At 43.8% G+C, this 22,978-nt stretch overlaps 1 protein-coding gene across 3 annotated transcripts in view; it reads left to right on the top strand.

The window, feature by feature from the left end:
• LOC106807556 (carbonic anhydrase 1-like) overlaps nucleotides 1-22,978 on the top strand; it is a 36,420-nt gene that overhangs the window by 6,503 nt on the left and 6,939 nt on the right. For 2 of the 3 annotated variants that reach the window (XM_014809923.1, XM_014809925.1), the window contains exons 2-7: nucleotides 772-932; nucleotides 1,166-1,244; nucleotides 5,347-5,431; nucleotides 6,467-6,655; nucleotides 7,710-7,828; nucleotides 13,618-13,713. In XM_014809923.1, the coding sequence (XP_014665409.1) occupies nucleotides 5,395-5,431; nucleotides 6,467-6,655; nucleotides 7,710-7,828; nucleotides 13,618-13,713 (441 nt within the window). In that variant the 5' untranslated portion in view covers nucleotides 772-932; nucleotides 1,166-1,244; nucleotides 5,347-5,394. The remainder of the gene's footprint in view (nucleotides 1-771; nucleotides 933-1,165; nucleotides 1,245-5,346; nucleotides 5,432-6,466; nucleotides 6,656-7,709; nucleotides 7,829-13,617; nucleotides 13,714-22,978) is intronic. The other variant, XM_014809924.1, reaches the window with a different exon arrangement.

Here is a 22,978-nt window from a genome sequence, read left to right as displayed (position 1 = left end):
ATTAGTCCGTACTCGCATAACTAGAGAACTCCGCAGCCTAGAGGAAAACTAAAGATATTTTCAGAATTGCTGAAGGGTTCTGATACAAACCAGAACTTATTTTCCTCTTGTTTCCTTTTTTCCCTTTACCTACTTCTTTAGTATGTATTATTTTTAATTTATTTTTAATTTATTAATTTATTTAATTTATTATTTATTTAATTTAGTAATTATTTTTGTTTTTAATGTCTTTTATCTTTTGATTTCTTATTATTTTTTACTGTTTGGGATGGGATGGCATGCGATGGCATGGGATGGGATGGCATGGCATGGCATGGCATGCGGTGCGATGGGATAAGGCAATACATTATATCAGGAGTAGATAATAGAAGATTAATAAATCTTCTATTATCTAATAATCTTCTTCTATTAACAAATAAGAATAATAATAAGAATAATCTTCTTCTATCTTCTAATTAATAATATTCTAGTATCTACTCCTGATTATACCAAGAGCTAATAAATATGTGTGGTATATAGGTGTTTATTAGCTCTTGATTATATGTACCAAGCAAAACAAACATTCAACATAAAAGCTATCTCCACACAAGCACACCCGAGCATGTAGACACCATGCTGAATTTGTAAAACGACCCCCCTCAAAAAAATTCTACCTACACTTTACCTAGCCAACTTTTCAGCATGGGTCGGGTGACGGCAAACAAAGATTCTTTCAATTGTGGCCTAACCTCGTGTCGTACGTACGCTGCTGTTGAATGCGTCGTGTTACAGGTGGTTCAGTGGCTAGGTCCAGGGGAGCTGGGAGTTGATCTCGCTTGTCAGCGTAACATGATCGTCAGCCGAAGGAGAACGCAGATGATGCATGCATGCTGTGGGAAGTGAAGACAACCGGTGATGCAAGTAGTGATACAAGCCTGTGCTACAAGACAGTGGTACGCACAGGCACTTGGAACGTCTCAATAAAATACAAAAATATAAACACGAAATGTATTTACTACCAAAGTCTTATTGTTTCTCTACACAGCGCGGTCGTGCGGTGTACTTGTATGTTGCAGATGAGCATTTGACTGGCATTTACAGGTGATTATAGGCGAAATAGAGTAGAGAAACATTAAGACTTTGGTAGTAAATACATTTCGTGTTTACATTTTTGCATTTTATTGAGACGTTCCAAGTGCCTGTGGTGGTACACGCGTAAGCTGACACCGCTCTATGTGTGCAAGCATCAGGAAGACACATCTGACGTAAGTGTTCTAATTATGTGTGTTTACGTGCACGGCATGATGACAATGGCTGTAATCGTATATACTTAGTTGGTTTCAGAACCAAGGATAACGCCGTGAGTACATGCAGGCTTGTGTAATTCTGTAAACACGCTTCTTGTAAACATGCTTCTGCTTCTGCTAGTAACGAATTCAACTAGGGTTGTTTTGTGTGAAAATTAAACGTCGGGAATGTAACTGGCACGCAGACATAAACACGCGGAGCAAAAAATGATGAGATTGGCTTGCGCTAGAAATGCAGAGCTATGTATGGAAGGTTATGCATGAGCTTGCACGAAGAGTGCAGAAGTGTTACGCATCGCTGATTTTGACTAAAAGAAGCTTGCAGCTTAGATCACATGCCCTCGAGTAATTTGAGTTAATACGGGGGTGGATTTGTGCATAACTAGCAAGGGCCATTTTTCCCGCAGAGGTGAAGTGACTGAAGAAGCTGGAACTGATATTCCATGTATATAAAATAAGCAAGGAATCACGAAAGCGACGAGCCTTGTGAATACGCGATCGTTATTTTAGCCTTAGACTTCCCATACACTATGCTCCTTACTATCACGAGTGAATAAACACACGATTTGCTTTCATGCACTCCTCATACTACCTATATTCGCGCACGATATTTTCCATTCCCTGTTCCTCTAATTCCGTCTACAGACGAGTAGTAGTCCACAGGAGGTCCTGGGACATATTCAAACATGCCCGCAGAAATACACCAGGATGTTGACATTCACAATGTCATCGGTTTAGATGTAAAGCTTTCGCTGTCGTCACATCTATTTGTCACATATAAATTGGCGATGTAAGTTCTACGCTTCTAAGCCCGAAGTATATATATTATCCGAAGTAAATATATCCTCCTCGTACATAGCGTATTCGACGAGACATCGTAATCCATGGTGATAACAAGTAATCAAGTAATCAAAGTGATAACATCCAGAGCGCATAAACATGCGCATAACTCAAAGCACGTAAACATAGTACGTGACCTAGAGCACATAAACGTAGGGGGGTTATGTGACATTGACAGGACGTAGGCGAGTGTGGTTTGTGTGCATACCGTGTACTATCTATACTGTGTAAGCATGCGCCCACATAGAGTATAGTTCTTCGAGATTTTCATTTCAGAATAATAACACATCAACGTTTGAGCGAATGTAAATTAATCAGGGCCGTAGCCTGCGGGGGGGGCAAGGGGGCAGCTGCCCCCCTAGATTTTTAAGATTAAAAAAAAGTTCTACTGAAAGAGAATTGTCGTAGTCAGAATGAAGGCTGTACATGTACTCAAAAGTGCCTCAAATGCCATCTCCTGCGATCTACATGTTCAAAATTTTCTGTGGGAGGACCCCCACACCCCCACATGTTTCTCACCCCTCCTTGAAATCCTGGATCCGCCACTGCCCCCTCCCCCCCCCTAGGGATTTGCTCAGCCTACGGCCTTGTCAATGCAATGAACGAATGCGAATGAATGGCATCATCACGTAGCAGCGAGCGAGACGCGGTTGAAACTCACCAACTCAAATTTACTAGTGTACTAATCGAGTGTACGCGTGCCCAGTGAAAAGCTCATCGGTTTTTGACGTCTTGTGATAGTTCCTTTATTCACATGGCGTTATATATGTATATAATATATATTTATATAGTATATATATATATATATATATATTATATATATATATATGCCGGCGTCAATATATATGAATTATGTAGTTATAATAATCACATGTATTTATTCACATTGTAAGACTTAACAAAATTAAAAACATGAATTATTTAAATGAAGTTGGCCACCGACGTTAACGATGTAATAGAATATTCGCTTTATTATAATGCATTGTCGACGCTATACAAGGTGCAGAGTGGCGCGTCTGTCTGTCTGTCTGTCTCTCTTTCTCTCTTTCTTACTCTCTCTCTCTCTCTCGCTCTCTCTCTCTCTCTCTCTCCTCTCTGTCTCTCTCTCTTCTCTCTCTCTCTCTCTCTCTCCTTCTCTTCTCTCTCTCTCTCTCTCTCTCTCTCTCTCTCTCTCTCTCCGCTTTGCGGCGTGCGCTCTCTCCTCTCTCTCGTTCTCCATCCCTCCCTCCCTCTCTCTCTCTCTCTCTCTCTCTCTCTCTCTCTCTCTCTCTCTCTCTCTCTCTCTCTCTCTCTCTCCTCTCTCTCTCTCTCGCTCTCTCTCTCTCTTCTCTCTCTTCTCTCTCTCTTCTCTCTCTCGCTATACTATCTATCTATCTATCTATCTATCTATCTTCTATCTATCTATCCATCTCTCTCTCTCTCTCTCTCTCTCTCTCTCTCTCTCTCTCTCTCTCTCTCTCTTTATCTCTCGCTCTCTATCTCTCTCTCGCTCTCTCTATCATTGTCTACTCCTTTCTCTTGCACACACACTCTTCTAGGCCTGCACCGTCGTTTTCTTCATGTTAGGATGTTCGACAGACAGCTAAGCGATTACGTCATCCGTCTGCTTGCTCATTATTGACTAATATAATGGGTTTGTGTTATAGCTTCTCTCGTGATTAGGTTCCAGTATTGTATACGGTTAGATATCAGTCCTTGTCGAGCACGTCAACAATACCAACTAATCATTATGTATATGATAGACGTAGATAGACGCTATGACATATATGATTTACGCTGTGATAAATGAGCGAATCCACAAGCATTGACTATTAAAATGAGACGATAGCGACATCAAAAAGAGTACTCTGATATGTACTGATAACAAAGTACACGATGTGGTGAGACTCTTTCTCTCTCGGCCTCCCTCAAGCTTATCTTCATGCAGACCACTTCCCCCATCTCTCTCTTTCTTTCATTCCTTCCCCCCTCTCTCTCTCTCTCTCTCTCTCGCTCTCGCTCTTTCTCTCTCTCTCTCTCTCTCTCTCTCTTTATCTCGCTAAGCCTGCCCGAGTATTTATGTTCATGTCAGAAAATATCAGCGGTGTAAGAGTGTTGGGTACAGTAAGAGACGTGGGTGCAGATTAAGCCATAAGACTGCGTCGCCACACAAGACTGCCTCACTACGCGATATGTGTGATTGCTTCAACATTTACTGTCCGCGGTAACAATAGCTTGCGCCTAATCAAAAACCGATTTTATTGACATTTTCGGGCAGTAAGCCGAGTTTAAATCGTACGCAAGATCACCCACTACCTAAAAGCAATTAGATTTAGCTTCGATCGATGATAGGCAGCAGCAATTAGAAACCTGGCGACTCATGGCGTAGAATCAAGAGCGTAATATTTAATACTGCTTAATACTGCTTAATACTTAATGCATACTAAATACGCTCTTAGTAGAACGTATATTAAAGCTCGTTTCTCATATTAGTTATCGATTGTTACAGTACTAGCTATAATACGTAACGTAGATATTAGCAAGAGTTAATAATGACAAATAAATGATAATGATAATGATAAATTTGTCGTTATTAACCCCCTGATATTATAGACGTCCACGTGTGCAGGATTGGTTTTCATTGGTGTGATTATCTTCGTCGTTGATTCGTATCAAGCACATAATTGAAATGCTACGTGCTTGCGAGCGATTCGGACCTTCACCCAGTTCAGCCTGCGTACGTATAACAATAGGGCCTACCGGTTCTACTGACCTTCTGAACCGTCTCCCGCATATCTCCATATTAATCATGATCAGTAGTGAAGTCGATAGATCACCGAAACTAACTTTAGACAGCGGCAGGGTTATTCAACGCGTATTTCCTCCAGGCATCAAAAGTCTTGGGTTTGGCATCGCAGAGCGACGATTATGGTGATGCGCGCGCCCCCTCGTTGATTCGGCGTCAGCCCGTGCGCAATGTAGCATAAATAGCGGCAAATATCGAATGAGTTGCGGCAGCTTGCTTACGTATTATTTCTTTATATGCGCATTTCGTATGCGCGCGGTTCGGCTGTGAAGCGTGCACGTACGTGTGCGGTAACCAGGCAGCATCGTGTCAGTCGTGCGTGCAACGTGTACCGTTCGCACACCTCCATCCACGCTCGCTCTACGTTCGTCGTCTATTGCTAGTAGTCTGCCTATAGCTGTCACTTGCTTCGTCTCTGTATATCCTGCACTGTAGTTTTCCTGTCGAGGATCTCGGGAAGGTGAATCGAATCGAAGCTAGGCAATGGCAAGCGAGCAGTGGATATATGAAGGAGAAGGCGGTAAGTTGAAACTTTTGCCGAGCCACGCGTGGCATATTCCTCGCGTTCACTCAGCTTGCGCTATTGATGTACTCAGCTTATGATATTACTATATGTACTCAGCGATATTACTATCGGTATCGCTCAAGGTCGTGTGTGCGCCCATAGGTGCGTGCGCGCGAGCAAACGTCCCTTCTCATCCTGACAGTACAGTTTAGTGCTATAACTTATATTGAACAATAATTTATATGAGCTCAACAAATAACATAACTATACATATGTAGGTTGAACAAGCATATATTTATTGGTGTCGTATCGGCTTTAATATTATATATGTATATATGTATATATATATATATATATATATATATATATGCGCGTCAATATATATGAATTATGTAGTTATAAATAATCACATGTATTATTCACATTGTAAGACCTAACAAAATTAAAAAACATGAATTATTTAAATGAGTTGGCACCGACGTTAACGATGTAATAGAATATTCGCTTTATTATAATGTCGACGTATACAAGGTGCAGAGTGGCGCGTCTGTCTGTCTGTCTGTCTCTCTTAAGCATATATTTATTGGTGTCGTATCGGCTTTAATATTATATATGTATATATGTATATATATATATATATATATATATATATATATATATATATAATATATAATGACAACATAGATGCAACACATGGCGATGCTATTATATAAACTGAACGTGATTAACGATAGAAGGCTACGATGAGATAAAATTAATGAACATTTGGGATGGTGTAACGATTTAGGTTGTGCATTTTACTCGCACGTCTCTTATACAGTGCATGTATACACTAGCTAAAAATATCAGCTCTACGAAAAAAAACGAAATAAGAAAAACGTTTAACTAATGTTCGCGTAATTATACGTACATAGGATATAGGCGCATTACAAAAGTGTTACCGGATTTCAGAACATACGGGATAATTCGTACACCCTTATAATATATGAAAAATAGCGTTAAGCTGTACTTGAAGCATTTTCACATAACAATAATTCAATATTTCACCAGCTCCGGAGAAATGGCCGCAACTCTATCCTGCCTCTGGCGGAAAATGCCAATCTCCGATCGACATCAAGACGAGGGCTACGCACTTCGATGCAACGATGACACCTGTTTGCGTGAACTATGTACCGGAGGAAACGACTGTCGTCAACACTGGCTGGTCGTTCCAGATACCGTTCAAGGGGAAAGATTCGTGTAAGTGCAAGGTGAAACGAAACGCGGCGAAACCGGTTGCAGTTATATCAAAGTTACGTCAATATCAGTTTGCGTGTTCTCGGTGCAATCGACGAATCGAACTGAAATGCTATATAACATATTTCTCCGTGGCAAATTACACTTAAAGGACTTGCGCACCATCGATTAAATCCTACGCGAACAGGTAGCACTGAGAGTACATTCTGAGAGCGCGGCCACACACGCTATGGCTTGTCCTACGTGACTGCGCGGCCGTTAACCCTTTGAATGCGTGCACCGGTATAGTGACTAATGAATTGAGAAAAGCGGATCCTTTCTTAAATTGGTGTGCGTATTCTCGATGGTCGTACATTTTGAATCGTGTATATTGAATTTCTTCAAAATCCGCGATGTTTTATGACCGTCGAATATACACCTTGCGTGTTTTTTTTCACTCGTCGGGTAACCGCACGAAAAAGGACCGCCAAATTCATCTCGACAACGTAGCTTGTTCGTTCTGTGCCCCCCATAAAATACTACGTAAAAATCGAGCAAAACATGAAACTTCATGTTTCCTTCCTTGAAAACTTAATTGTTACATATTGCACAACGTGAAACTCCATGTTTCCTTCCTTGAAAACTTGTTACTCGTTGCACAACATGAAACTACATGTTTCCTTCCTTGGAAATTTGCACTTGTTACCACGGATGTTTGCCTCGTCATCGTTGAAATTTACCGTTGCATTTACGCGGTTGAAACGATACGCACCTCGTTTATCTAACAATGGCCGTTTGTCCTTGCTCGCTGAAGTAACTTAGTAACGCTGGGTCCGGTATACCGAACCGTACCCAGGGTACGCACCCTGGGGGACATAGACCCTATGAGCCTTAGTAACTGATGACAGTGCGCAAATATGATCATCGAGGTGAGGGTGATGACCCTAACTCTTTGCTATTATGCTCTTGCTATTATGTTTTACTCGTCAGTCTCACAAAGCCAACATAATGATCACGGCGACGTTTTAATTTGCTCCCGTAGTGAATCTACTTCCAGAAATTTCGATTCTGTTCACAGACATCAAGGGCGGTCCGCTCAACTACAAATACCAATTAGCACAACTACACTTTCACTGGGGCTCCAGCGCTTCATCCGGATCTGAACACACGGTGGACGGAAAGAGCTCTGCAGGCGAGGTATGTATAATATCAGGAGCGTATAATGACAAATTATACAAATTATACGCAAATTATACATTATACGCAAATTATACATTATACGCAAATTGACAAATTATACGCAAATTATACGCGTATTTGTCATTATACGCTCTTGATAATATTCACATGAAGCGCACCCCTACCAGATCACTATCAGAACCCTACGACTACCACTACAAGAACCCTACCACTACCAAAACCCTACCACTACGGCACTACTACTACCAGAACCCTACCACTACCAATACCAGAACCCTACCACTACCACTATCAGAACCCTACCACTACCACTACTAGAACCCTATCACTACCACTATCAGAACCCTACCACTACCACTACCAATACCAGAACCCTACCACTACCACTATCAGAACCCTACCACTACCACTACTAGAACCTTACCACTACCACTACAAGAACCCTACCACTACCACTACCACTACCAAAACCCTACCACTACTACTACCAGCGATGAAGATCACTAGCAGAGGGTATATATGCGATACTGGTACGGCGTCAGACGGTGAATGTGTGTTAACGGAGCTTCAGCTGGGTGCTGGCATGCGCCCTTTTGATTGAGAATGCGAATTTATAAAAACGGCTGTTTCAAGTTACAGCTGCAGCGTTACTGGTTGTTGTTGATGGAAGGCGCGACCATAGCGCTGCAGCTGTATAGTATCCGCCTTGTTCCGTGGCTATAAACTTCCGACAACTATCCTGTGCAGTGTGCAGGAGAAGATCGCTCACAGAAGTTGCAGCGCTTTAATACTAACTGACGTAAACACAGGCCAACTCGTGAATATAGAGCCATGAATGTGCAATTTCCTGTGCTTAAACTCCCATTTTCCTTTTGAACGTATTGGGATGTTGGTCCGTCTAGGTCTATTGACATTCGCGCTTCTCCTTCATGCCAGACAACTGAGAACGTTTTCAAACTGTAGTATAAAATTAATTGTATTCCGCGGGGACAAGTGTTAGTACGTGCGTGCAGCTGGTATATATAGCTGCGTTGCTATTGCTTAATTGCACTCACCAGTCCAGCAAATCCTCGCGTCGGTATTTTACCTGTAGCTGCACGTGTCCGTTATGGGGAAATTAACGCGTAATTAAGTAATCCGAAAAGCCGCATTGATCGAGCGCAATGCACCGAGCTCGCATCGGTGGCATCGCTACGCCACTGCCGACGTCACATGCACCGACGCGTGTCCAGTAGAATTATGGGCTCTTGTAGTATAGCAAGAACATAAGAACAGTGCTTCTGCGCAGCCGTCTATGTTAGAGCGACCCCTTCCTCCCCCATCCACCCCTCATCAATTATTTTATTGCGCGACGAGCAATCGACATTCCCGCGTATATCAACACACCTAGGAGTATGCTAGGATGCAGTATGGCGATGGTTTTCACGTGTAATTTGCACGCTGAGTGAACGTGCATTCGGTAAGATGTGTCCCGTCTGGCCGCTGGTGCGTACCGACGTGCGTACCGACGTGCGTATCGTTCACTCATTCGGGTGAGAAGGGACAAGCGGCGATCGACGCATAATTACGTACTCGCCTATACAAGTAACAACCGCAAGAGAATTCAACGGGAACAAAACTCATTGCGCGGTGATACCGTGTATAGCCGTATTGTCGGGGCTTCTGTGAAACAGACTTTCTGTGCCGACCAACGTCTGGTTTGATTTTCTTGAGGTTTCAGCAGGTAGTAATGCATTAGACAACAGGGTAGTAACAGTATAGCAGTAGCGGTAGCGGTAGCGGTAGCAGTAACTGTAGCAGTAGCGGTAGCGGTAGCAGTAGCAGTATCCGTAGCAGTAGCAGTATCCGTAGCAGTAGCATCATCATCATCATCAGTAGCATCAGTAGCAGTAGCTGTAGCAGTAACAGTAGCAGCATCAGCAGCAGCAGCATCAGCATCAGCATCAGCATCAGCATCAGCAGCAACAGCAGCAGTAGTGGAAGGAGACTGCGATATATTATCGATCCACTCAATTGTACTACATACAGACTAATTGCTATGATCTTACCACATCGATTAGGGCAATTAGGGTGATCCAAATGAGCCTACGTGACTATCCGACTGAGCTTTTATTGTCTCGTTGATTGAGCCCAAGTACCTTGCATCCCCACCAGCAGGGACTGAAAAGGCAATCGAATCACATATAACATTCGACGACTAATTTTGACGGCCAGCCGACTTCGATCTCGAGTTAGTTCGCGCGCGCGACATAGAGCTAAAATTCGCGGACATTCGTGCATGGCTCTCCATCCAACTAATAATAGGCTACGTATCGTATTAAAGAGGGATGGCGTATCCGTCATTAAATGTTTAAAATGCCCCTGATAGACGGCGGACGCGCCGATACGATCATGCCACATCGATGACGATTCCCTCTGACTCGGACCATGCGCCCTTTGCCTCGAGTCATATAACCGTCACCCCCAATACTTTCCCCGCGGCTGTCTCTAAAAGCGGCAATGAGTACGTATATCAGATGACGGCGCCTATTTCGCAGCGTGGACAGCCAGATGGGCTACGAGCCAATGTCGCATTGCGACTGCGCATGCTCATGAACCCCGTTTTGTTGACACGCCATATATATATATATATATATATATATAGATATATAATAGATCTCGGCTAACAATCACACGCTGTGATGCAATTATACTTATGAAGCCGACTATTTACCTTTAAAAGCAGCGTTTTTAGCTCGCCCAGACATCGTCAAGATGAGCTATTGCCATGGGGTGTCGTCCGTCGTACGTCCGTCCGTCCGGCAACATTTGGCTACGGTCAACGGTAACTCAAAAACCGTTTGACACACATGTTTCTAATTGCATATAGTTGTTACTCCTATGGGAGAGGGTTGAACGCCTTATTTTGGAGCACGCCAGTCGACCTACGTTCGAGCCACGTCCACTTTTTGGCAAAAATGGAAATGGCCATAAGTCAATTCAGGGTCAACGGATTTTGCTCATTTCTGGTATGTGAATGAATAAGGACTGGCCCCAAAACACATCACACGGGTTTTGATATATTTTTTTAAATTATGCAAATTAGGTAGATTTTAGCAATTTCACTATGCATTTCAGTGTCTGCCTACGGTCAACGATAACTCAAGAACCGTTTGATCCACATGTTTCAAATTCCATACAGTTGTTACTCCTATGGGAGAGATTTGAGCGTCCAATTTTGGAGCACGCCAGTCGACCTACTTTCGAGCCACGCCCACTTTTTGACAAAAATGAAAATGGCCATTTAGATTCATTCGATTTTGTTAAATTTTGGTAGATGAATGTGTAAGGCTAGCCCCAAAACAGTTGTTACTCCTATGGGAGAGATGACAACGTCCTATTACGTTTATTTCGGCTAACTGGTTAACAACTCTACAATCATACCTATATACGTGTAATATTGTGTTTTAGATTCTTCGTTACAGTAATTTGACTGGAATATTTTATTGTTTTTATTTGCGCGATATTCGAAAACCAAAATGGCGATCATTTAGGCGTAGCACCATCTCTCGTCAAGATTTCAGACTTTCAAATCTGAAACATTTATTTTCGCATCAAAACTTATGCATATATCATTATCAAGAGTATATAATGGGAGTTCTCTTCTGTCACACCCAAGGTGAGCTACAGTGTCATTGACATTTTACTTCTACTGAATACGAAGCAAAAACTACATAGCTTAATTACGTTTAGTTGTTACTTAGAACACGGGCTTTAATTGTGAAGCTGGGTAGGCCCGACACACCCACGCGGGCTGTGTCGAGATGACGACTGATTTACTTACTTCCAGCTTATCGTATTACTCCAGACGTTTATTAAAATATTCTTCCGGTAATGAAAGTTGTAATAATACCCGTGAGAGTATGACACACATGAAAGTAATAATAATACACGTGCCCCGCCCCCAAGCGGCCGACTGCTGCGTTAAAACAGATACCGTGTTATTTAAAGCCCGGCGCACACGTGAGTAAAATTACGCATGCGTCATTTTACTTGAGTAAAATAACTCACGTGTGCGCCGGGCTTTATTAAGCTATTTTATTCATAGGTGTTTACACAGTTTTACATTCAAATGCTAAGTTTGGTTAAACATTGGTTAACAAAATTTACGTCAATGTCAAAATGAAAATAAGCGAGTTAAGCAATTAAGGACATTATGAGTATGTTCGATAATTACATGCGTGGAAAACAGGTTACCTGAGGAATAATGTGCGCTTAGAAAGCTCATAATCATCTGATAAATAAATTTAATGAGCTAATAATGACTAATAAGCTCATTAATTACTGTTAGTATCTATGCATGCCGTTTTTATGGTAAGGAACACATCTGTCTTAATCGGCCGTATTTCACTTCATTTTTAGACGTACCTTGTTAGATGTTCCAATTACGTGTAACATATTGCTTTTCCCATACCTTTGAAAGCAGTATAGAATGTATTTTCTATGGCTGAAAAGTACCGTTTTTATATCAATTTAACCCACGAAGGCGAAGGCGAAACCTTTATGAAAAGACCAATATGCCGCGGCAAGCCAATGTCACAGCTGCTTATTATTAGCTTCAGTTCCACGACTAAACTTCGAAGTTAGATGTTAATTGGGTGCGTGACCGATCCTCGCGATCGTTGACATTCATTTGTAAACTGCGTGGACCGTGTGGACGTGTGATGAACTGACTAACCCCGCGCTAAGGTTAAAAAGGTCAATGTTTTTTTACGTGATTTTCTAATTGATTCGGCTATGTGCAGCGTCACAAATGCAGGAAGCTGCAGATGTGTTTGAGCGCCGTGGTGCTATCAAATCATTAACTGCAACGGTTCGTTAATACATTTCTATGTCAAAGTGTTGATATAGAAATATACTATATCCGCACTGTTGTAATGGAGATGTACGTGCCACAGTCGCATGTTAATATTCATTTCTCTGCTCACTGTCTCATCACATGTAGTATGGAAGTGAATCAGATCTAATGCTATATGCATATATATTGTAGATCTCTGATACACACACACACACACACACACACACACACACACACACACACACACACACACACACACACACACACACACACACACACACACACACAACACGCACGCCGACACGCATGCACAGACGCACGCACAGACGCACGCCACACACACGCACGCACGCACGCACGCACGCACGCACGCACGCACAACACTCACGCACGCACTGCGACGCACACACACACACACACACACACACACACCAAACACACACACACACCAACACACACACACGCGCGCGGCTGCGCCCACACACACACACACACACACACAACACGCACGCATACGTACGCAGCACAGACGCACGCCACACACAGCGCACGCACAGACGACGGCCAACACACACGCACGCACGCCACGCACGCACCACGCAGCGCAACCGCACGTTGCACGCACGACACACACACCCACACACACACACACACATATATATATAATAGGTAAGTAAGCGTTAATGTATATATGCTAGTGTAAATGTCGCGGCATGTGCTTCTGTTTTGCGTCCGTTGTTACTGTTATCCGAGTGAATGAAACAGCATATCCTCATACGTTAGACTGCATGCGGTTTACCGTATAACTAAAGAGCTTTATTATGGCTTCATGTATCCCAAAGCTAATCATACATTATTATTCGTTTTATTTATTGATATTAACTATTTATTATTTGTATGATTAGCTCTGTATGTACCTATTCAATTTACTTAAAAAAAACTTTTTCAGCTTCACATCGTGCACTGGAATTCTGATAGATATGGTTCGGTGAAGGAAGCTGCGCAGCATGCCGACGGGCTAGCCGTGCTTGGCTTCCTCATACGGGTAAGTCTATATCATAGGTCGCTAGAAGGAAACCAAGAGATAACATATTCCACACGTGTTTATTGAGAATGTTCGGGCATTACTTCCTGTTTTATGTTCATCTCATGGTACACGTTGATCGCATAGCCAAGGTCATATTTCAGGACGTAAATCTATACCTGGTCGGTCATAATATGAGGCTCATGCAATTCTGCCTAGCGCAATGCTTATCGCGATGATCAAATAGGTTTTTGTAATGTAGGCGTATTGCGCAAACAAAATGTCGCCGATTTTCGCCCCAATGGGCAAACACGCGTAGTGGGTTTAACGTCACGGGCAGCAGTTCTGGTAATCATGTCAGTTGATTATTGCAGGAGGCTTATGATATTCGTAATTACGGGCAATGTGGGACATAAATTAACTCCATACATATCATAGATGGTGAAAGCAGTATCGTTGCAGCGATAGATGTTTGATGATAATTGGCTATTGTTTAAAATTCCTGGTATACTTAACTTTATGTATGATCTTGAAGTTAAACGTGAACTTGCAACTTGATACAAATATTTTAATACCACAGCATCGGATTTTACCCATGGCAAACTCAATATTGCTACTTCATGTAGTCATAAACAGAATTTTTAATTAACTTGCTTAATGAGGCGTGCATACAATGTACTTTGGCGGGATATAGGAGGCAGTAATTATCCGGTCCTTCTCACTTCGCTCAAAAAACCTATACACATCAAAATCCAACCACAATTACGATGAAAAGCGACCTAACTCATAGTCAGACAAAATGATCAATTAGGAACTGCGATTATGGGCGTTGTTTCTCGGGAGTAAGTGTGTGTGTGTGCGTGCGTGCGTGCGTGCGTATGCACATATACGTGCGTGCGTGCGTGTGCACGTACACGTGCGTGCGTGCGTGCGTGCATGTGCACGTGTGCGTGCGTGTGTGTGCACGTACACGTGCGTGCGTGCGTGTGCACGTACACGTGCGTGCGTGCGTGCGTGTGTACGTACACGGGCGTGCGTGCGTGCGTGTGCACGTACACACGTGCGTGCGTGCGTGTGTACGTACACGGGCGTGCGTGCGTGCGTGTGCACGTACACACGTGCGTGCGTGCGCACGTACACACGTGCGTGCGTGCGTGTGCACGTACACGTGCGTGCGTGCGTGCGTGCATGTGCACGTGTGCGTGCGTGTGTGTGCACGTACACGTGCGTGCGTGCGTGTGCACGTACACGTGCGTGCGTGCGTGCGTGTGTACATACACGTGCGTGCGTGCGTGCGTGTGCACGTACACGTGCGTGCGTGCGTGCATGTGCACGTGTGCGTGCGTGTGTGTGCACGTACACGTGCGTGCGTGCGTGTGCACGTACACGTGCGTGCGTGCGTGCGTGTGTACATACACGTGCGTGCGTGCGTGGTGCACACGACATGCACGGCCACGTGCAGCATGCACGCATGCACGCACGCACGTGGTACGTGCACACGCACGCACGACGTGGTTGTGCACATGCACACAAGCACGCACGCCGGGCAACGTGTGCGTGCTTTCGAGTGTTGAACGCAATCATACAAACGAAAATGAGGACACTATCACACCCAGTGGATTTACACTGGAATTCATCAACATTTGCGTACGCAGGTGCTACGCTGCGTTGATGAATACGCAATACGAGCTTGCTGTGCGTACTTCGTAGAAACTCGGTGTAGCAATACACTTTACGCAACGTTGATGAATCCGGCCCCTGGACGTTACTACTCTCAACAATTTTGTGCTACTAATGTAATTGCTTGCTTAGTATTATATATGTATCTATATATATAGGCGCAAATAATTTTCGCGTAAAATGAGTTTGCTGAACAAACGAAACGTTAATTTTTAATAATGCAGCCATACTCATAGTATGTATATCTAAAATAGCCCCTTGTCGAGATAAAAAATCAATATTATACACGCACGAGCTATAAGCGCGCACGCACGCAGCGCACGACGCACGGCACGCCGCAGCACGCACGTACGACACACACACGCACCTCACACGCGCGCACACAACACCACACACAACACACACACACACTTCACACGCACGCTACAACACAACACACACACACACACACACACACACAACACACACACACACACACACACACACACACACACACTCACACGCACGCATACCCACACACACATGCACGCACGCACGCCCGCACGCACGCACGCACGCACACACGACACACACTTACTCCCGAGGAAACAACGCCATAATGTTCGCAGTTCAAGATGTCCTTTTTGTTGACTATGAGTTAGGTCGCTTTTCATCGTACATTGTGGTTGAGATTTTGATGTGTATAGGTGTTTTTGAGCGAAGTGAGGGAGGACCGGATATTATGCCTCCTATATCCGCCAAAGTACATTGTATGCAGCGCTCAGTTAAGCCAAGTTAATTAAAAATTCTGTTTATTGACTACATGAAGGTAGCAATATTGAGTTTGCATGGGTTAAAATCCGATGCTGTGGCTATTAAAATATTTTGATCAAGTTGCAAGTTCACGTTTATTTCAAGATCATACATAAACGTTAAGTATACAGGAATTTTAACAATAGCAAATTATCATCAAAATCTAGTCGCTGCCAACGATACTGCTTTCACAATCTATGTAATATGTATGGAGTTAAATTTATGTCCCACATTGCCGTAATGTGTACGAATATCATGGAAGGCTCCCCTGCTAATCACTGACATGATTACCAGAACTGCTGCCGGGACTTAAACCATACGCGTGTTTGCCATTGGGCGCAAAATCGGCGACATTTTGTTTGACGCAATACGCCTACATTACAAAAACCTATTGATCATCGACCGATAAGCATTTGCGCTAGGCAGAATTGCATGAGCCCTCGATATTATGAGCCGACCAGGTATAGATTTAGTCCTGATATGACTTGTGACTATTGCCGATCAACGTGTACCATGAGATGAACATAACAAGGAAGTAATGCCGAAACATTTTCAATAAACAGTTGGAATATGTCTATCTCGTTAGGTTTTCTTCTAGCGACCGTATGAGTATAGACTTACCGTATGAGGAAGCAAGCACGGCTAGCCCGTCGCATGCTGCGCAGCTTCCTTCACGATCCATATACTATCAGAATTCCATGCAACGATTTGTGAAAGCTGAAAAGTTTTTTTTAAAGCAAATTGAATAAGTACATCTAGAGCGAGATCTACAAATAATAAATAGTTATAATCAGATAAATAAAACGAATAATAATGTATGATTAGCTTTGGGATACATGAAGCCAATAATTGAAGCTCTTTCGTTATAGCGGTAAACCGCATGCAGTCTTAACGTAGATGAGGATATGCTGTTTCATTCCTCGTGAGTACGAGGGAGCAAAACAGAAGACATGCCGCGACAGTTTACCACTAGCATAGTATACATTAACGCTTACTACTTTTATATATTATATAATATTATATAATATATATATAGTATATGTGTGTGTGTGTGTGGGTTGTGTGTGTGTGTTGTGTGTGTTGCGTGCAACCGTGCGGTGCGTGCCAGTGGTGCGTGCGTGGCGTGCGTGACGTGTGTGTGGCCCGTGAGTCTGTGCGTGCGCGTGTGTGGCGTGCGCTGTGCTGGCGTACGTATGCGTGCGTGTTGTGTGTGTCGTGGTGTCGTGGTAAGTGGGCCCGCGCGCGCGCCGTGTCGCTCTCGTGCTGCTGTGTGTGTTTTGGTGTGTGCTGTGTGGGTGTGTGTGTGTGTGTGCGTGCCAGTGCGTGCGTGTGTGTGTGTGCGTTGCGTAGCGTGCCGTCGGCGTGCGTGTGTGCGTGTGTGTGGCCGTGCGTCTGTGCCGTGCGTCTGTGCATAGAACGTATTAAAAGCTGCAGACGCGTGTGCTGTGGGACTGTGTGTGTGTGTGCTGTGATGTAGGTGTGTGGTGTGTATCAGAATCTACAATGATATATGCATATAGCATGAGATCTGATTGCATTTCCATACTACATGTGATAGACAGTGCAGCAGAGAAATGAATACTTAACATGCGACTGTGGCCACGTACATTCTCCATATCAACAGTTGCGGACTGATAGTATATTTTCTATATCAACACTTTGACATAGAAAGGTATTAACGAACCGTTGCAGTGTAATGATTTTGATAGCACCACAGGCCGCTCAAAACATCATGCCAGCTTCCTGCATTGTGACGCATGCACATAGCGTCAATTAGAAAAGTCAGTTGTAAAAAAACATGACGCTATTTTAACCTTAGCGCCGGGGTTAGTCAGTTCATCCACACGTCACACGGTCCACGCAGTCTTTACAAATGAATTGTTCAACGATCGCCGAGAATCGGTCACGCACCCAATTAACATCTAACTTCGAAGTTTAGTCGTGCGAACTGAGCTAATAATAAGCAGCTGTGACATTGCTTGCGCGCTATTGGTCTTTCATATTTTTAAGAGTTTTCGCCTTCGCCTTCGCTGGCGTTAAATTGACTATTAAACGAGTATTTTCAGCCATAGGAAAATACATTCTATACTTGATTCAAAGGGTATGGGAAAAGCAATATGTTACACGTAATTGGAACATGCTAACAAGGTACGGTCTAAATATATGAAGTGAAGAATACGCCGATTTAAAGACAGATGTGTTCCTTACCATAAAAACGCGCATGCATAGTACTAACCAGTTAATTAATAGCCTTATTAGTCATTATTAGTCTCATTAATTTATTTATCGAGATGATTATTGAGCTTTCCTAAGCGCAGCATTATTCGCGTCGAGGTACCTGTCTTTCCACGCATGTAATTATAACATAACTCATAAGTGTTAATTGCTTAAACTCGCTTATTTTTCATTTTGACTTGACGTAAATTTGTGTTTAACCGAATGTTAACTCACGAACTTAGGCATGTTGAATGTAAAACTGTGTAAAGCACGCTATGAATAAAATAGCTTAATAAAGCCCGCGCACAGCGTGGAGTTAATTTTACCAAAGGTACAATGACGCAAGTGCGTAAAATCTTTATCACGTGTGCGCCTCGCGGCTCTTAAATTAAACGCGTATCTCGTTTAACGCAAGCAGTCGCGCCGCCTTGGGGGCGGGGCAGATGTATTATCCTATTATCGTCAGTTGTGTCATACTCTCACGGGTGATTAGACAAACTTTCATTACCGGAGAATATTTTTAATAAAACGTGCAGTATACGATAGCTGGAACGTAAGTTAAATCAGTCGTCATGCTCGACACGCCCGGTGGGTGTGTCGGGCCTACCCAGCGCTTCACAATTAAAGCCGTGTTCTTATAACAACTAAACGCAATTAAAGCTTATGGGGAGTTTTTGCCTTCGTTTCGAGTAAGAGTAAAATGTCATGACACTGTAGCTCACTGGGCTGTGACAGAGAGAACTTCCCATCTATTACTATGATACGAGATGAATATATGCATTGTTTTGCATGTTCGCAAGTTTTGATCGCGGAAATAAATTTTCAGATTGAAAGTCCTGAAATCTTGACGAGAGATGGTGCTACGCCGCTAAATGATCGACCATTTTTGGTTTTCGGATATTTCGCGCACAATAAAACAATAAACTTTTCCAGCTCAAATTACTGTAACGAAGAATCTAAAACACATATAACACGTAATATAGCGTATGAGTTTGTAGAGTTTTAACCAGTCTAGCCGGCAATAAACGTAATAGGGACGTTGTCATCTACTCCCATAGATTAAACAACTGTTTTTGGGGCTAGCTTACACATTCATATCCAAAATTTAAAACAAAATCGAATGATCTAAATGGCCATTTCCATTTTTGTCAAAAAGTTGGCGTGGCCTCGAAAGTGTTAGTCGACTGGCGTGCTCCATAAGATTGGACGTTCAAATCTCTCCATAGCGGTAACAACTGTATGTAATTTAAAACATGTGGATCAAAACGGTTCTTGAGTTATCGTTGACCGTAAGGCCAGACACTGAAATTGCATAGTGAAATTGCTAAAATCTACTAATTTGCATAATTTAAAAACAATATATCAAAACCGCTGTGATGTGTTTGGCCAGTCCTTTTCATTCACATTACCAGAAATGAGCAATCCGTTGACCCTGGCATTGACTTATGGCCATTTCATTTTGCCCAAAAAGTGGGACGTGGCTCGAAACACGTAGCGTCGACGGCGCGTGCTCCAAGATACAGGCGTTCAACCCTCTGCCCAATAGGAGTAAAGCTATATGAATTAGAAACATGTGTGTCAAACGGTTTTGAGTATTCGTTGACCGTAGCAAATGTTGCCGACGGACGCGACGTACGACGGATCGACACCCATGCAATGCTCATCTGACGATGTACTGGGGCGAGCTAAAAACGCTGCTTTTAAAGGTTAAATTAGTCGCTTCATAGTATAATTGCATTCACAGCGTGTGATTGCTTAGCCGATTACTCTATTATATATTGTATATACTATATATATATATATATTATGGCGTGTCAACAAACGGGGTTCATGAAGCGATGCGCGTCGCAATGCACATTGGCTTCGTAGCCCATGCTGGCCTGTCACGCTGCCGAAATAGGCGCCGTGCATTGATTATACGTACTCATTGACCGCTTTTAGAGACACGCCGCGCGGGAAAAGCATTGGGCGTGACGGGTTATATGGAGCTCGAGGCAAAGGGCCGCATTCCGAGTCAGAGGGAATCGTCATCGATGTGGCATGATCGTCAATCGGCGGGCGTCGCCGTCTATCAAGGGCATTGTAAACATTCTAATGACGGATACGCCATCCCTCTTTCAATTACGATGACGTAAGCTCATTATTAGTTGGATGGAGAGCCATAGCACGAATGGTCGCGATTTTAGCTCTATGTCGCCGCGCGCGACTAAACTCGAGATCGAAGGTTCGTGCTTGGGCCGTCAAAATTTAGGGTCGCTTCGAATGTTTATGTGGATTCTCCGAATGTCGCCTGTTTCAGCTCCCTGCTGGTGGGCGATGTGCAAGTTGAGTGTACTTGGACTCAAATCTAAACTGAGGACATAAAAGCTCAGTCGGGATAGTTCGTAGCTCTTTGGATCACCCTAATTGCCCTAATCGATGTGGTAAGATCTACAATTAGTCTGTATGCTAGCTTACAATTGAGTGGATCGATGAATAGTATCGCAGTCTCCTTCCACTACTGCGTGCTTTGCTTGCTGATGCTGATGCTGATGTATGCTGATGCTGCTTGCTTGCTGATGCTGTACTGTTACTGCGTACAGCTCTGCTACTCGATGCTACTGATGATGATGCATGATGCGTACTGCCCTAACGGATACTGCTACTGCTACGGATACGCTACTGCCCTACCGCCTCAGCTACTGCTACAGTTACTTGCTACCGCTACCGCTACCGCTACTGTTATACTGTTTACCTTACCCTTGGTGTCTAATGCACTTACTACCTGCTGAAACCTCAAGAAATCAAACCAGAGCGTTGGTCGCAGCAGAAAGTCTGTTTCACAGAAGCCCGACAATACGGCGTATACACGGTATCACCGCGCAATGAGTTTTGTTCCCGTTGAATTTCTGGCGGTTGCTTACTTGTATAGGCGAGTACGTAATGTATGCGTCGATCGCCGCTTGTCCCTTTCCCCGAATGAGTGAACGATACGCCACGTCGCGTACGCACTCGCGTACGCCAGCGGCCAGACGGGACACACCTTAGCCGAATGCACGTTCAGTCAGCGTGCAAATTACACGGGAAAACATCGCCATACTGAATCCTGTCATGATCCTTGGTGTGTGATATGGCGCGACATGTCGATTTGCTCGTCGTCTCTCGCATGTATAAATTAATTGATTGTGAGGGGCTGGATGCGGGCAGAAGGGTCGCTTCTCAAGATATGACGCTCTGTGGCCGAGAAGCACTGTTACTTATTGGCTTCATTCTATACGTAAGAGCGAGTAATTCTACTGGGACATGCGCGTCGGTATGCATATGTGAGTGTCTGGGCTAGATTGGGTCGTAGCGATGCCACCGATGGCGACTCGGATTGCATTGCGCCTCGATCGAGATGCGGCTTGGCATGTTCAGGTGCGGACTGTATCTTAATTAGCGTTAATTTCCCCATAAACGACAGCGTTGCAGCTACAGAGTAAATACGTAACCGCGAGGATTTGCTGCGGACTAGGTGAGGCAATTAAGCAATAGCAACGCAGCTATATATAACAGCTGCACGACGTACTAACACTTGCTCCCCGCGGAATACAGTTAGTACTCAGTTGGAAATAAACATTTCGTCAGTGTTGTCTTGGCATGAGGAGAAGCGGCGAATGTCAAAGACCTAGACGACCAACTCCAATAGCGTTCAAGGGAAAATGGGGTTTAAGCACAAGGAAATTGCACATTCATGCCTCATATTCACGAGTGGCCTGCTGTTTACGTCAGTTACGTATTAAAGCGAATGCAATTTCTCGTGAGCGATCTTACTCGCTGGACACTGCAACAGCGATAGTGTCGCGATAGTTATAGCCCACGAACAAGCCGGATGCTGATACAGCTGCAGGGCTATGTCGCGCCTTGCCAATCAACAACAAGGACAGTAACGCTGCCAGCTGTAGACTGAAACAGCCGTTCTATAGAATTCGCATTCTCAATCAAAAGGGCGCATGCCAGCACCAGCTGAAGCTCCGTTTAACACACATTCACAGTTCTGTACGCCGTAACTCAATATCGACATATATACCCTCTGCTAGTGATCTTCATCGCTGCGTATAGTAGAGTTGTAGGGTTTTGGGTCAGTGTAGTGGTAGGGTTCTTGTAGTGGTTAGCTGGTAGGTTCTAGTTCTGTAGTGGTTAGGTTGCTGATAGTGTAGTGGTGTGGTTCTGGTTTGGTAGTCGGTAGTGGTAGGGTTCCGCGGTGCATGCATTGTGTGCGGTGGGTGCTGATAGTGTAGTTATAGGGTATCGTAGTAAGTGCATAGTGCGTAGGAGTTCTGATTCAGGTGTAGTGGTAGGTGTTCTGGTAATTGGTATCGATGCAGAGGTTCTGGTATAAAGTAGCGCCGTAGGGTTAGATAGGTTTTGGGTACGTTGACAGATGGGCTTTGTAGTGGTAATGTAGGCGTTTTGGTTGATCTGGTAGGAGTGCGCTTCATGGAATTGTTCATATACATACCTCGCTGCCTACGAGCATATTTTCGACGGTCACATCCGGTGTTGTCAGATCCGGATGATCAGCGTCTGGAGGCAGCCAGTGAAAGGTAGTTGTGCAATTGGATTTATATTGTTAGTT

Source organism: Priapulus caudatus, unplaced genomic scaffold (assembly GCF_000485595.1).
Source record: "Priapulus caudatus unplaced genomic scaffold, Priapulus_caudatus-5.0.1 Scaffold222, whole genome shotgun sequence".
NCBI classification, from domain to species: Eukaryota; Metazoa; Priapulida; class Priapulimorpha; order Priapulimorphida; family Priapulidae; genus Priapulus; species Priapulus caudatus.
This window is presented reverse-complemented; position numbering and strand designations above follow the sequence as displayed.